The sequence below is a fragment of the Rhinolophus sinicus genome, chromosome 12 (genome assembly GCF_057876585.1).
Source record: "Rhinolophus sinicus isolate RSI-liver-muscle chromosome 12, RSI-T2T, whole genome shotgun sequence".
NCBI classification, from domain to species: domain Eukaryota; kingdom Metazoa; phylum Chordata; class Mammalia; order Chiroptera; family Rhinolophidae; genus Rhinolophus; species Rhinolophus sinicus.
In genome coordinates, this window is record NC_142512.1 from 39,308,811 (window position 1) to 39,324,546 (window position 15,736).

The 15,736-nt window shown below is 54.9% G+C and overlaps 1 protein-coding gene across 1 annotated transcript; it reads left to right on the top strand.

Annotated features, from left to right (window-relative positions):
* The first annotated feature begins 519 nt into the window (after nucleotides 1-519).
* Nucleotides 520-12,312, top strand: IGFBP4 (insulin like growth factor binding protein 4). The gene is made up of 4 exons (XM_019747664.3): nucleotides 520-1,300; nucleotides 8,092-8,249; nucleotides 9,022-9,156; nucleotides 11,119-12,312. The coding sequence occupies exons 1-4, from the start codon at nucleotides 952-954 to the stop codon at nucleotides 11,251-11,253; spliced, it is 777 nt and encodes a 258-aa protein (XP_019603223.1). The 5' UTR covers nucleotides 520-951; the 3' UTR covers nucleotides 11,254-12,312.
* The last annotated feature ends 3,424 nt before the right edge of the window (nucleotides 12,313-15,736 follow it).

Genomic DNA, 15,736 nt, shown 5'->3' on the forward strand with positions numbered 1-15,736 from the left:
CCAGCCAATATCCCCCTGGGAGGGGGTCTGGGCAGCAAAAGCAAACATCCAGGAAGGAGGAAGAGGCTGGGAATTCGGCGATTCCATCTGGAAGGCCGGGGGGCTGGGAGAGGTTGGAAGGGGAAGTGTGAAGAGAACCTACTAAGACGTCACTTCTGAGACCCTCGGTGGGTGCCTGTACCCCTCCCCCCACTTCACCCGACTTGGTCTCCAGCGGTCTAGCCCGGAAGCACGGGGTGGGGGGGGGGGGGAGTGCGGAAAGGACTCTGGCTGGGGAGACTGAGTCCTTGGAGCCGGGAGTCCAGGCTCTAAGGTTGTTCACAGTAGGGCAACTGCAGGCTGCCGAGGTGGGTCCAGAAAGAATCCTCCCAAGTCCAGGGAGGCAGTCAAAGAACAGCCTGTTCGCGTCTCCTGTCTTTTCTCTCCTCTCCCGGGCTCTGGTTCCGAGGCGCTCTCGGCGCCCAGCAGGGCTTCCAAACTGCGCCGCTTCCTTCTTGGGCAGAAAAGGACTTTCAGATGTTGCGGCGGCGGCGGCGGCGGCGAGTCAGGACAGCGCCCCCTCCCCCTAACGGCCGCGTCTCCCTCTCCCCTTCGCCCTCCCCCAACCCACCCCGCTCCCCCACCTCTGGGAAGGCGCTGGGGGTGTGGCTAGGGGCCGGTATAAAGTCCGCGGGAGCCGGGCCGGGGCAACCGCTCAGCCCCCTGTCCCCTCGCCGCCCGCCTCCTGGGCTCGGCCGAGGATGCGGCGCAGCGCCTCGGCAGCCAGGCTCGCTCCCCTGCATCCTGCTTGCTAACTTCCCTGGTTTCGTCCCTGTCCGCCAGCGGGACCGCCCGGTCTCCACGCGCTCTCCGGGTCGGGTCCTCCAGGCGCGCCGGGTGCTGCCCCTGTGTGCCCCCTGCTGCCAGCCCGCGCGCCCGCACTTTCCGCCGGTGCCGCGTCCTCGCCCGGTCATGCTGCCCCTCTGCCTCGTGGCCGCGCTGCTGCTGGCCGCCGGGCCCGGGCCGAGCCTGGGCGACGAAGCCATCCACTGCCCGCCCTGCTCCGAAGAGAAGCTGGCGCGCTGCCGCCCCCCCGTGGGTTGCGAAGAGCTGGTGCGGGAGCCCGGCTGCGGCTGTTGCGCCACTTGCGCCCTGGGCAAGGGGATGCCCTGCGGGGTGTATACCCCCCGCTGCGGCTCGGGCCTGCGCTGCTACCCGCCCCGGGGGGTGGAGAAGCCCCTGCATACGCTGATGCACGGGCAAGGCGTGTGCATGGAGCTGGCGGAGATCGAGGCGATCCAGGAAAGCCTGCAGCCCTCTGGTAAGGTGCCCCTGTCCTTGCACGCCTTCCCTGACGTGCACCCCTTCCAAAAGCCCCTTCCCTAGTCGGACTGGCCTGGAAGGCCCTTGAAAATCCCCTGTGAGTTGAGGAGAAGGCAGGTACGTGGCAGGGCCCTACTGGCATGGGACAGGCTCAGCCAAAGAAACTGCTATTGAGTCCCTAGCAGCCTGTTGCCATCGTCAAGGAGGGCTCTGTCCCATCCCTCCATCTCAGACGTGCCAAGGATGGCTATTTGAGAAGAGTCGTCTTGGCTGCTGGTGCAAGTGTGGAAAATTAAGTGACCTGGCCCAGCCCACAGCCTCCAAGTGAACCAGATAACTGGAGGATGGGGACGGTGGTGGTGTGGCGGTGGCGGGGCTTTCTGTTCCTGATCCAGGGACCTCCCCTCACCCTGGCCACAGTTGAAACCCCAGGGAAGCCCTGAGATGCCAGGGCTTGGACTTTTGGCATTGAGTTGGGTGGAGTGGGACATGCAAATTAGAGGGGTTTGGGTGGTGGGAGCATAAAAGCTGCCTTTCCCCAAAGCCGCAGGCCAGCTCACCTAGCTGTTTGAGAGATATATGGAAGACAGGGGCTACTCTGCCAGGCCTGGGCATCTCCTCCCCACCTGGTACACAGGCAGGGTGCTCCTTCCTTTTGGCAGGTGCCATTGGAGGTGGCAGAAAGAAGCAAGTCTTGGTTCCCAGACCAGAGCTGCAGAAATCTAATGGGTGTGAGAGAGGGAGCAGGGAAGAGAGAGTGGGAGACAGGCTTAGAAGGCCCTTTGCCCTAAATTCATTCTTACACTTTCTTTTTTTTCCATTTTTCAGAGAGCCTCTCAGTTTCTCCTTATAATCTTTCTCAGTCTCTTTCCTTCTTTCTCTTATTCTTTGTTTGCTGCTGCATCTTTCAATTTCTAGTTTCACTAACAGCATTCTTGAGTTCGTCTTCCTCTGTATCTTCTGCCCATTATCCGTTGCTTTCTCTTTCTCTTATTCCCTTTTTCTGTTTCTGTTGCCCTGCTTCTCTCACTCTCATCTCAGTCTCTTTCTTTTGCTTTCTGTGTGCCACTGTTTCTCTTTCTTTGTTCTTGTCTTTCTGTTACTTTTGGAATCTCTCTCTCTCTCTCTCCCTCTCCCCCTCCCCCCTCTTCCTCCCCCTCCCTCTCCTTCTCCCTCCCCTCTCTTTGCCTTTCTGTATGTCTGCCTCTATTTCTTGTTCTCTCTCTGACTCTGTTTTGCTCTCCCTGTGCCTGTATCTGGGTCTGTCTCTTTTCCTGGTGCTTGAAGCTTCCATTGTTGCAGTCCGGATGCTGGGACTCTGGCCCCAAGCTTCCTGCTCTGGGTCCCAGACCGCTCCACTTCCTCAATCCTCTGCAGCTTGTTAGCCAGAGGAGAGCAGGATGCAGGGAAAACAGGAAGGAGGTGGACCCCAGGGGTCTGGGCCTTGGGCCTCTCTGCCCTTCCTGCCCCTGGGCAGTGAGAGATGGGTCAGCAGAAAACATTCTAGGAGAAATGCCAGCCTGGCACCCAGCACATCTGGGAAGGGGGGGTTCTGGGGGATTAAGTCGCTGATCCTGGGGGCAGAGATGCCAGTGCCAGTGGGATAGCAGGGGTACTGGTACCAGACCAGGCTGGGAGTGAGGGCTGGGCCTTGGGGCTCCCTGGGTATAAAAGGACCACATTCCCTTTGTATCTCCCTCCTATACTGGCCAGCGGGTGTCTGGCACCAGATTAGGATGGCTGGTAGCCTGCTTCTCTCTCACCAACTTGAACATGGGGCAGCAGAGCCCTCAGAGGGTCTTGTGCACCCATTTTTCCTTGGCTGGGTAGAAACACCCCATCCTGTAGTGGAGAAAAGTCTGTTTTCCTAGGAACTTTGGGCGGGCATGGCACGGACAGTTTTTGATTGTCCCGTGGATATTATGCAAACCAGCCTCCGAAGGTGGCTTTAGGTCCCCTTTGGATTACAGGGCCCAGGTCTCTAACGCCCTCCCTCATCCTCCTCCCGTGCAGCCCATGCAGTGCGTGCAGCTATGTGGAGAGGGAAAGGGGAAGTCTGGAGGAGCCTGGGGAGACTAGGTACCTACTGGGCAAGCTGTATCCCTGCCCTCTTACCTCCCACAGAAGTGCCCCTGGCACGGCCTGCGTCACAGGGCACCAGGTGAAAGTCGCCCCCGAGAGTTGTGCAGCAGCCCTTAGGGGCTCTGGTGAGACAGGTGTGCAGGGCTTGGCCCCTATCCCTGCTATTCTCTTTTGCCTTCCACTGTCAATAGGCCGCTGTCCCTCCTAGGTCCCAAGGCTTGGGGATCTAAGCCTCTTGTTTGGCAGAGGGGTCAGGCTCTTCTTTCTGCCTTTTCCTCTTGGGGCTGTACTTCAGCAGGTGACTGGGGGAGGAACATGCCCCCTCCCTTGAACTGCTGTGGTCTAGCTGCCTATTAGGGGCCTAATAGGGGCAGGTCTCCCCCTTCCATCTCCAGCCTAACCACCCCCACCTTCCTGTCCCAGCTTTCTAAGGCAGAAAATGTTTTGGATTAACACCTCCGAGGCCACCAGAGGTGGGGGTGGGGGGGTGGGACATGTGTGTCAGCGGTCCACAATTCCGCATAAGTGTACTGACCCTCGACTCATGGAATCTGGGGGAGTGGACAGTGGGATCAGCGTTTGCACTGGGGAGTTCCTAAACTGTGTCCTGGGTCCCTCCGGGACAGGGTTAGGGAACATGCAGGCCGGGTTAATTTTTAGTCAACACAGCAAATCCTGTCCCCCCTACTTCAGTACTGGGAATCCAGTCATGTCCTGGGAACAGGGCCTTCCCAGAAAGTCTGTGCCTCGGGGGAGAGGGGAAGGAGGAGCATAGCCACTGAACATTTTTTCTTTAGCATTGGCAAAGCCAGAATGACTGGTGCCTCGGGTATCAGGGGTCTTTCCATTTAAAGACAGAGGAGCTGCAGAGATAAGTCTCTCTTCCTTCTCCCCCACCCAGTCTACTTCATCTCCTCTGTGAAGAGGGGGTGACTGTAGGACCTGCCTCACAGGGTTGGGGTGTCTGGCATGGAGGAAGAGCTCAATACATTGGAGTGATGATGAGGATGGTGGTGAAGAGGAAGCTGGGGAGATTTAAGTTGAAGCTTAAATCCTCCTCTGATGTTGGGACTTTGGTAGGACAAGTGAGGAAAGCTAGGGGGACACTCAGAGGCGTTGAGAGGGTAGGGTGGACTTTGGTGTCTTGCTGCTGTAACGTGGGAAGAATGGGCCAGCTGTCATTCTCTCTGACTCTTGAGGCTGGCAGCATGTCACAGCAGTGAGGGGGACACCCGTTTAGCCAGAGCTCAAGACCAGCATGGTAGTCTTGGCTTCTCCAGCAAGAGTCCAGGGGAAAATGGAGAAGGTCTTTCTTTCAGGGCAGGTGGGTGACCCTGAAACGTCAGGCATGACCTGAAGTGTCTAGGTGGCTCGGCCCACCCACCTCACAGCCTCATCCTGGGTGTCTTGAGTTAAGGAGAAATCATGGAGATGAAATAAGGCAGTGAGAAAGAGAAAATCCTCTAGCTTTGACCATGAACTTTGCAGCCAGTGGTGCCAAAGCTGTGAAACCTCTTTTTTCTGTGGATGCTTTCCCTTCCTCTGTGGCTGGAGCAAAAACCAAGTTTCCCTCTGTGGCTGCATGTCGTTGGCCTAGCTCTGAGCAGGGGCTGCAGGAGTCTACCTGGCCTACCTTGGAATCCCCACCTCCCAAACACACCTTTTGAAATTCAGGAGATCAGAACTTTCGGGGGGCTAGGTCTGATTCTGGCTCCTTCCAACTCAGAGGAAAACCCACCAGGGATTGCGGTTTTCTAGACCCTGGAACTCCTGCATGAGCAGGGCAATAACAAGTGTTGAGCCAGTTTTGCAGGTGGGAAGGTTAACATTCTCCAAAGACCCAAGGCCACAACCCTCCCCCTCCCAAACCCAGTGCCTATGGGTGGATCCTGGGATGGGACAAGCAAGTCTGGGCAAGGAAAAGTTACAGATTAAATGGAAAGTCAACAAGCCAGGGTATGACCCGTGTGTCCTGCCCCAGGTCTGTGTCTCTGCCCAGGGCCAGGTCAGAGTACCGAGTGCATGTGGGTATGAATGTGTGGGTGAGTATGTGTCTGGACACGTGATTGTTTGTATATGTTTGTGATTCTTGAGTCCCGGCCTGTCTGTGTCTGAGTGGTCAGATACGGGTATATTCTGTGTACTGACGCCCCCAGGAGAGTAAACAAGGAGCTACACTCCCTGCTTTGGTGTGTTCTACTCTAAGTGTACACACAAGTCAGGAGTAAGTGTGCTTGACGGTGGGGAAACCAAGAAGGGGGAGTCCAGGCATGCTGCCTCCCCGGCTTCCCCAGGCCCCCTCCTCTATGTGACGTGGGCCCTACCCACCCAGGAACATAAGCTCTGCTTCCAGGCTCCATGTAGTCCCAGGTTTCAGTGAGCAGACCCAGTACCTCCTAAGTTAGGGGATAAACATCCCAAATATCCATTAATGATACCATGAACATTAGTCATTTGTGAACTTCGACGCATAGAAGTTCAGCATCGGAAAGCCTATTGCAGCTGAACTTCTGCTTCAGGTCTCTCTAGATTCTTGAGTCCTCAACTACTCAGACACTCCACCCCCCCCCCCCAGGGCGTGGGTTCATTGGAAAACTCTTTCTTACTCCTCGAACCTAAGAACATTCTGCCCATTTACCAAGAGGAATAGGTGGCACTGTGCAAAGTAGTGCTTTCCTTTATGGGCATGAAAAGAAAGCAAGCTCAGAGGAAAGACCACAAGACCTTTCCAGGGTTGAAGGGCCCCTCTCTAGTTGGTGTGGTGGGCTGTGGCAAATGAGTCCCTGCGGTCCCCTCCAGCCTTTCCCAGGTAACGTGGTGGTGCCTTTGCTGACCTCTCAGCTCAGCCTCTGTCGAGCCACGATTTGGCTCTAATTCTTGGAGGTCTTCCATTTCCTTGTTCTCTCCATTCCCCAGCTCCAGCCTACACACCTTTGACCCCCACAAGTCTCATGACTCTGTGCCAAGTGGATGTGGAGGGGACGTCACTGGCCAGCTTGGGCCTTTTTAGCCAAAAGGCTTCTTGGGAGGCTCTTCAGGGAAGAGCCTGGATCCCAGATCTTTTTTCTGGTTCCTGACCGAGGGCTTGGGCTTCATCTTATGGCCCCTTTTGCACAATCCTGGTCTTCTGAAATATATTTGCCCCTTCTTTTGCCATCCCCATCAGCTGGGAGGGCTGGCTATACTGCCTTCTCCTTGGTTGACCTTCAGGAACTTGATGTCATCTCTGGGTCATCTGATGACATGCCTTCTGGACTGTCCTTGGGATGTTAAATATGCGGAAGGTTGGAGTATATCTATCTGATCCATTTATTCCTTTCCTTTGATTCCTCTTTGTAAGCCAGCCCTCCACTCGTGACAAAGCCTTCTTCCCATCCTTGGTGACTCAATTTTATAAATAACCTTTGGTGTGGAATGTTGACAAAGACTTTCTGAGGGTCTCAAGTCTTCCTTGCCTGGTTTTCCTTTATCCACATGCTTCCCCCTCCACCCCCAGAAATAGGAGAATAAAAAGAGAACTAACCCCCAACTCACTTTGGCTAGGCGGAAAAATACCATTTGACCCAGAGGCAGCTCTGGGACCGCTGCCATGCATGGAGGAACCTGCTAACTCCTCAGGAAAAAAAAATCCTGACGCAAACCAGATGTAACCTTCTGTCTGGCTGCCAACATCTGGAATGCTGGCAGGGGCTTTGCACTCAGGCCGGCAGCGAGCTGCCAAGCCTGAGCATTTCAGAGGTGGCTCTGATCGCAGAGAGATCTTGCAACCTCTTTCTCCAGCTCAGCCTTGTATTCCGGTTTTGGCTGCCTGGAGGGAGGAGCAGCAGTTACAGTTCTGGGACTTCTGGATTGGGTTGTTTTTTGAGTTCAGACAGAGTCTTCAGGAGATCCGGGTGGGGGGTTGGTCCAGCCTCACCACCCTATCTCCAGATCCCTAGCGCCCTGGCTCTGGGCAACAGACATGGACTTTCGATGGGGTCTGATGTCTAAGGGTGGGGGATTGAAGGGATGTGGAGATTATTCTGGTCTTGGGGCCACACAGAACTTTATACAAGCATGCATGTGTGTACATGCCTACGCGTGCATGCACGCGTGCACACACAAACACACACTTTCACATGCAGGCATACACACCCATTCCCCCTTCTTTCCCATCCAGCCAATGGGGAGAGCGTTTTGGGCCAGATTTCTCATCACCCGTGGAAACTTTGATTTTGGCCATTTGGAAGAGGGAGAGCAGAGCTGACAGCTCTGGGGATCCCCTGGCTGGCACAGCCAGACACTGAAAAGAGCAGGAAAGGAGACAGGAAGAGAGAGCAGACGGAGAGGGGGATGGTAAAAGGAGCTGACTGGAGGGAGACAAGATCCAGCAGGGGGCCCCCCTGCCTGCCTCAGACCTCCCTGCAGGGCCCAGGGGATCCTTCTGCTGTCTGGGCAGCTGTAGCTGGTGACTCATCTGAGGGCTGGACTGGGTGGGGTGAGGGACAAGTCAAGGACTTCAAGAGGCATATTCGCCTGAAGAGATCCAGGGGAGTGGGAAGGAGATCGGGGTGCTGCTTTCACTTCTGCCTACCCCCAGACCCCCTGTTCTTCCCCAGTGCTAGACTGGAGAATCCCCAAGAAGAAGAAAGCAGGTGGGAGGCTGGGTTGCTATGCTGCCCTATCCTTTCCTGGTGCTTACTTCTCCCCATTTTGGCCTGACTGCAGACAAGGATGAGGGTGATCACCCCAACAACAGCTTCAGCCCTTGCAGCGCCCATGACCGCAGGTGCCTGCAGAAGCACTTCGCCAAAATTCGAGACCGGAGCATGAGTGGAGGCAAGATGAAAGTCATCGGGGTGCCCCGAGAGGAAACTCGGCCTATGGTGAGGAGCTCTGACCTCAGACGCCCATGTGCACAGGCACACACACCACCAGCACCACCAGCACCACCAGCATCACCACTAGATCTGGACGACATTCGTTCAGTAAACATTCTTTGTGCAAGATGTACCTAGTATGTGCCACCAAGACCCAGAGAGTCCTCATTCCTTTCCTTGACATTCCATTCCTGCTCAGCAGTTCTATACATTGGTATTGCTGAAGTGCTTGTTAAATACTGAAGTACTTCTGTACTGGTTGGTAAATAGTGGTTGCTCCAAGCCTCCTGGTGTTTCATGACCCTTCTCTTGGATTGTCCACCCCAGGACTCAGTATCTAAAGGGTTAATGCTGTCCATAGCAGGGGCCTTGAAACCCTTCTCCCGGGTCTGGTAAATGTCCTTTCTGATGGGTGGTTCTGAAGGATCCATGCCTGGGTCTTACAAGTTGATTATGTGATTTGATCCATCTCTCCTGCTTAGAAATCACCCCTTTCCAGTCCTTCTCCACAGGTGTTTCCACAGCCCTTTCCCCCAGAAGTTCCCTTCACTTCACACCTCTCCTTTTTAGAAGTTCTTTGACTCAAGATCCTCTCTTCAGTGTCCCTTTGCTCTCCCAACCAGTGTCCCCACGCTGTGCCCTTCACCTCACTGAGCCCTGCCTGGCCTGCAGGCCTTGACTCTGTCAGGGCCTTCCGTCCCGATCTGACCCCCAGCACTGTACCCTTCTCCTCCCTGTCTCCCTTCTGATGAGCAGTCTCATTCCCCCTCTTCTCCAGCCGCAGGGCTCCTGCCAGAGCGAGCTGCACCGGGCCTTGGAGCGGCTGGCCGCCTCACAGAGCCGCACCCACGAGGACCTCTACATCATTCCCATCCCCAACTGCGACCGCAATGGCAACTTCCACCCCAAGCAGGTGGGTCTCCATCTCCCTCCTGCGGAGCCCTGGCCTCAGCTCCGGGGGCATTGCTGGCCTCTCCACAGCGTTGTCCAGCATGGAGGTCCCAGGAGCGGGGAGGCTCCCCAACCCACACCTAACCCTGAGGGCCCTCCCCCAGCCTTAGAACTTGGGCTCATTTTGTCCACCTCACTCGTTTCGGAAATGAGGAGACCGAGGCCCAAAACCACAGAGTGAGTTAATGGCAGACCAACTATCTTTCCTCCCCGTCCAGGGCTGTTTCCATCACCTCTTGATTCACCATCTGTGATGTAGACCTAATATTCCGGCCAACCTCTGCCTCCCAGCGTTCTCTCAGTCCCCCTACTCCCTTCCTATGATTCATTCTCCTTTGTCGTGCAGTGTCTGAGGTCTCACCTGGGAATGGAGAGGCTAAGTCCAGAGGGGTTAAGGAGAAAACTCAGGCTGCCCCTTCCCCCAAGCTGAGCAGCCAAACCACCTGGGGTACAGCCAGGATGAAGGTGAAGTGAGATCTGCCAGCTGGAGATAGGAGCAAGAGAGAAGGCACGAATGTAGGGCACCTTTAAGTTCCCTCACACCCTTGGGTCATGAGTTCCTCCCACAAGCCTCTAGGAAGCTGGGGTGTTCAGGAAGGTTGGCCTGCTCCAGCCCCATCTCTGGCCAGTCAGAGTTTGGACCCACTTGGAAGGGTGGCATATCTTGGCAGGGCACTGGGGTGCCTCCTGCTGGGTGTTGCCTGGGGAGCCTGGCCTGGATCTCCTTCTCCAGTTCTTTGGGGTGTAGTCACACGCATTCTCACACTTCATGCTCTATAGACAAATCCAGAAAATGGGTTGCCACTCAGCCAGCAGAGGCCCAGCTAGGAGGAGAAAGGCTGCTCCTGAGTGTGCACATCCAGGATGGCATGAGGAGGTTATGGGTGGCGTGTGATGAGTGGGAGACCAGGGAGGGCCCCCCAAAACCAATGCCAAACCTATCTCCAACCTTCATCCTAAATTTTATTTTTGTCCCAATTTTTAAAAACCTTTTCCCCCCAAATTTTAAAAGCTTTTTTCCCTAATTTAAAAAAAAAAGTAATAGACTTCATTTGTTAGACAGCAGTTTTCGGTTTACAGAAAAGTCGAGCAGGAAGAACAGGGTTCCCATCTACTCCCGCACCCCCAGTTTTCCCTATTGACATCTTGCATTCGTGTGGTATATTTGTTACAATGGAGGAACTAATATTGGCACATTATTATTAAGTAAAGTCCACCCTTTACACTAGGGTTCACGCTTTGTTGAACAGTTCTATGGGTTTTCTTCCCCCAATTTTTATCCCACTGAAAGTTCTCACACTTGACCCTTTATCCCCAGAACAATTCTGACTCTTGAGACAACCTTCACTCCAACTCTAATCCCAACTCTGAAATACACTTTTGCCCCCTGCCCTCCATCTTTCCCCAGTCTAACCCCAATCCAGACTTTAGCCCACCTGCTTTAGTTGCTCCGACCTTGACCTCTATCTTTATCTCAATTCTATTTCTGACCCGGGCTCTAAGCTTTACCCAACTCATGTTTTCATCAGAATTTCCAGTGCATGTGCAGCTCTTCCCCTGATCCCACCTTCACTTCAGCTGGGGTCCTGCTATTAATCCCATCCTTAAAGTCCCAACCCGGTCAGAACACACTCAAAACATCTGAACCCGAGCCTTTCAAATCCAGCCGCACCTCTAAATCCTATGGACCCAGTCTCCCCTCCAGGTCGGCTATAGATCTTTCTTTAAAAGATGCTGCCGTTTCAAACCCTCTGGACCTTTCCTTCTTGGTCAAGTTCTCTCTACTCCAGTGAGCTCAGTGGACTTGCGCTTATGAAAGAGCCTCCATCCTCGGGCCATCTTCAAGCAACTGTCTGACTTGGGGGCTGGGGTGGGATTGAGCCGGCTGCCTGGGAACTGACCTCTCATGCCCTTGTCTTGGCAGTGCCACCCAGCCCTGGATGGGCAGCGCGGCAAGTGCTGGTGTGTGGACCGGAAGACAGGAGTGAAACTTCCGGGGGACCTGGAGCCGAAGGGGGAGCTGGACTGCCACCAGTTGGCTGACAGCTTCCGAGAGTGAGCCCTACCAGTCGGCAGGGGGCTCAGTGCCCCCTGCTACCCCTTCCCCTGGAGGCTGCAGAGCTGACCTGGGGCCTGGGTCTGAGTCCTAGCTCTGCCTCTGGCCCAGAAGTTTCCCTCGGGTGTTTGTTTGTGTGTGTTTGTATGTGTGTGTTTATGAGCATGGGTGTGCCCTTGGGGTGAGCCGGAGTCTAGGGATGTCCTCTTTGGGCTTAGATAGCCTGAGAGGTCTGAGAATAGTAACGGGGAGCCCTGGTATGTTTCCAGATTGATCCTGGATTCATTTATTCATTCAGCCATCTGAAAACATTGATTGACCACATACTACATGCCAGCTCTAGTTTTCAGCACTGGGGGCTCGTATTCTGATTTCCTCTGATTTGAACATGTGGAGCCACCTCCTACAGGTCTGTGGGAGAAGTCTCATTCCCATAATTAGAGGAATGGCCTCCCATAAACATGGACCGTCACCACTGTCCCTCTCCTCAATCTAGTCAGAAAGTGGAGGCCACAGGGAGGGTGTGGAGAAGCAGATGGTTCAGTGGTCAAAGCTAAGGCCCGCCAAGCTCCCCCCTCTTCCTCCCCAGGTCCCTGCAGGGGCAAGGAGCTGCAGAGATAAGCCTGCCTTTGGGTTGTGTGTAGTGCCCTCTGCCTGGTTGCCTGACACCTGAGACCCTGCGATGGGGGATGGGAAAGGGTCAGAGGAAGGCCTGTAGGACAGAGGGCTGGAGCTATGCAGTGCATCTCGGAGTGGTCAGGGTCGGAGGAAAGAATGCGTGAGCGGACTGCATGTGCCAGATGGAGAAAAGGACCGGCGTGCTGGGGGCCGAGGGACTTCCTTCCATCTGTGGTCAGAGCCATGATGTCACCAGGATGACTCCATCCTTCAGTGGCTTATAGCCTGTGGCTCTGCCTCCCTCCCTACACCTCCTTCCCCCTCACCTCTCCCCTACACTTCCCTACCCCCTGGGCATTTTCTGGCTTGACTGGATGGAAGGAGACTTAGGGACCTATCAGTTGGCCATGATGTCTTGTCTTGTCTTTTTTTTTTTTTTTTTTTTTTAACAAAACAGAACAAAACGAAAAATCCTAGATAACTGTGTTTGGTTGTTTTATTTACAATTAGAGACAGGAATGTACCAAGGGGTGGGGAGGCCTGTCCTACGTGGTAAAAAGGTGGTGAAGGGTCAGCCAATCACTCTCCTCTCCCTGAAGTCTCTTCCTAGGGAGACTCCCTGTCCCAAAAGGCTGTGCTGTCTGTCTGTGTTCCAACTCCTGGTGGGGAAATACTGGCTTCTGAAGGGAGGGAGCCAGGATAGCCCTGCTGGGCCAGGACTATATCTGGCATCAGCTGGTGTGTAAAGCTGGGGCCTTTCCTAGGGCATCGGGCAGATTGGGTTTGCATCTGGATTTGATTTATTAATTGAGTGAGGGGAGGCACTGCCCTGAAGTTGAGAAAAGGGGGCAAATTTTCCACCACATTCCACAGCTCCGCTTGCCTGGATTCCTGACTGGGGGTTGTGCTGAGATTTGACTCTGAGGGGTTATTTTTGATCTTGCTGTCCTGGGCACACCAGGCTGTGAGCTTTTGGTGTCAACCCCACAATTTGTGACCACGTGGTACGACTGGATTCCTGGTCATTTCCCAGTGTCCCTCCGCCACCCCTACCTCTGTACCAGGCACTGATTTCTTGGGTGGAGGCCCATGTCTGGGAGGTCACGGGCAGCCGGGAGGCGCTGTGCCCCGAGCAGTTGCACTCTGGGGGAGCGCCCTCCTGTCTGGCAGCCTCCTGGGTTCCTAGCTCCTCCCCAGTTCCAGAGGCAGCCCCAGGCCCCTGCATCCCACTGGCCCCTGCTGTGCTGGCACCTGCACTGTGCCATCCTCACTCAGCTCTCTGGCTCTGACCTGGTGGTGGTATCCACAGCCACCTGGTCTCCCCGAGGCACCACAGGCTGCTGCCAGCAGCAGGCAATAAAGAACCAAGTGGTGCCAACCTTGCTCTCTCAGCCCCCTGGCCACTCTTCACAGAGCCCTCTCCCTCCTTCCGGGGCCAAGGCCCAGGTAAGTGGGGGAGACTGCTGATTAAGGTTTAGGTCCCTGAGCCAAGTAAAGGAAAAGTATTTCTTTAAATCCCCTGTGTCTCCAGGCTGTCTTCCCAATGCTCTAGCCTTGCCCTCCGCAGTAGGTGGTAGGACATCCTGTTCCTTTTATGGGCCTTCAAGCAGGGGCTGCTTGGGAAGTAGCTACACAGATGGCCTGGCACATGCCTTTGTGAAATATGTATATTTATTGTGTGTGTGTGTGCGCACATGTGTGTGACTATAGCAAAGTGGTACCTGAAATGTGAGTGAGCGTGTGGGCTTTTACAGGGCGTGTATGCCTGGTCTGGTGTGTGTAGATGAGAGCACTTGTCTGGTGTGTATATATGGGAGTGTGACTCTGACTGAATGTGCGTGAGGTGAGGAGAGGGAACGAGAAATTCAGAGGACGGATTTCATTCACTCCAGGCTGTGCATGAATGAGCCTCACTCATTAGGTGTCCCCACGGCAGGATTTGTGGGGAGCTGTCTAGCATCAGAATAGGGGATGTGCACTTTGGGAAGGGGAGTTCCATTTTCCACAGAAACACTGCCCCCACCCCTGGCGCTTGCTCCCACAATCCGGGAGCCAGGTCCTAGGTGTCAAAAACAAAACAGGAAATCCAAGCAGCTCAGTGTCAATGTGGGCACCCTCGGGGGCAAAGTGACCTGTCCTGGGCCATGTCGCAGGGGGGAGAAGCGGGCTACAGACAGTACGCGTGGGCCTGTGTGCACCTCGGCCCTCCCAGCACAGCCGTCACTACCCTGGAAGAGTCACTCTAGTGTGGCAGGGGCATCAGCATCTCTGGCAGAGGTGAAAAGGAAGAGTGGGAAGGACCAAACCCTTCTGTCCTGGTGGCGCCACCATACCTGGCTGAACTTAAAACCACAGTCCTGGAGTGCTCTACCCGGCCTCCCTGAAAAATGTCATCCCCCCTACTGTGGCTTGGAGCAGAGGAATGGGGGCACCCCGCCAGATCCCCTAGCCCAGTGGTGTTGGTCTACATCAGGCATTTGGTTTCCATTTCCCAGCTCATTAGTGGAGATCAAGCCCTGATGTCGGCTGAGGGTTGGGGGCTGGGTTTTCCATTGGCAAGAAGGCAGGGTGGGAGTAGGGAGGAAAAAATGGAGACTTGGACCGACTCCAGTGTTAGAATCAGGTGGGGGAATCTCCGGAGAGCTGGCCAAGCCTCCCATCAGGGCCCTGAGTTTCCAGCCACTGCTACCGCTTCAACTCCTTCCAGGAAAAGGCTGCTTGTCCCAACCCCTCTACCCTCTGGGCCAGATTCCGCCACCAAGCTGCTCCAGGAATGTTATGAGGCATGCAGGACTTGGGGCGCCTCTTGGCCCCCCTTCCGGGGGGGGGGAGATGGCTGTGTGGTAAATGACCCTGAAACATTCCCAGCCAGAGAAACTCCCCCTGCATTCCAGACCCCTATGGCAATGTCCCCTCTGACCTAGAAAGAGAAAGTCAAGATGATGTGGTTGAACAGAGCTGGGAGGCAGGCTGGCAGCTGGGACGTTGAGTTGTCCCAGGGAAGAGGGGAGGAAAGGGGCTTGTTAAGACTCAGGGGGGAGGGTCAATGGGGAGGAAGCGTATTCAGGGGGAGGGGGAGTTAATAGAAACAGTAAGTGGAGGAGAGACAATGGGGCCCCTTTGGGCCCCCCCACGGGGGAGCAGACACCACTCCAGCCAGCCAAGGGTCTAATTAGATCCTCACTGTCAGAATGACCTGTCCCCTCTATGTCTGAGGCCCCAGGGGGTTGGGAAAGGTTGGGGTCACGGAGTAGAAGGGGGAGGGTGCTGCAGATAATTAGAAACATGCTCTACTGAGTGAGCAGGCATCACCGGGACCACCTCTCCCTTCATGGACCCCCTGTCTTCCCCAGGCCTCCGGCCCCTTCCCCAGGACCTAGACATTCCAGCCAGACTAGAGGAGGGGCTGGTGGAGCCTGGGAGTAGAAACCCGGTGGGATTGGCTTCCCTGGCCCTTACACACTCTCTAAAGTGCAAACAACTTATTTTCGCCATGCAATGGTATTTAATTACACATAAAAACAGAGCCATTAAACTGAAATTAAACCCTTGTTGGAATCACTTAATTCAGGGCATGACAAATTGCTTTCAGTGGAGGCGGCAGTGAAGCTCCCCCAGGCAGAGATGGAGATTAGTAGCTTCCACGGCTGGCTGGGTCCCCTATTCTCTTGGCCTCCTTGCCAGTTCTAAATTCTGAAACTGGGGTCAGAACCTTCTTTCTAAAGACCACCCAAGTCAAGGGGAAACCTCTAGATTTGTTCAGGATGATAGGAATAGAGGGTTGGGGAACTGCAGAATCACTGTTCAACCCAGTTTTAGACAACCAGTCTATTTTATTGATGGGCAAGTTGAGGTGCCAAGGTCATGC

Bases quoted from the DNA above. Each gene is read 5' to 3' on its own strand.
- IGFBP4 (XM_019747664.3), top strand. From the start codon at position 952: ATGCTGCCCCTCTGCCTCGTGGCCGCGCTGCTGCTGGCCGCCGGGCCC. The intron at 8,250-9,021 runs GTGAGGAGCTCT...CCTCTTCTCCAG, and splicing joins GAGAGGAAACTCGGCCTATG to CCGCAGGGCTCCTGCCAGAG. The intron at 9,157-11,118 runs GTGGGTCTCCAT...TTGTCTTGGCAG, and splicing joins GCAACTTCCACCCCAAGCAG to TGCCACCCAGCCCTGGATGG.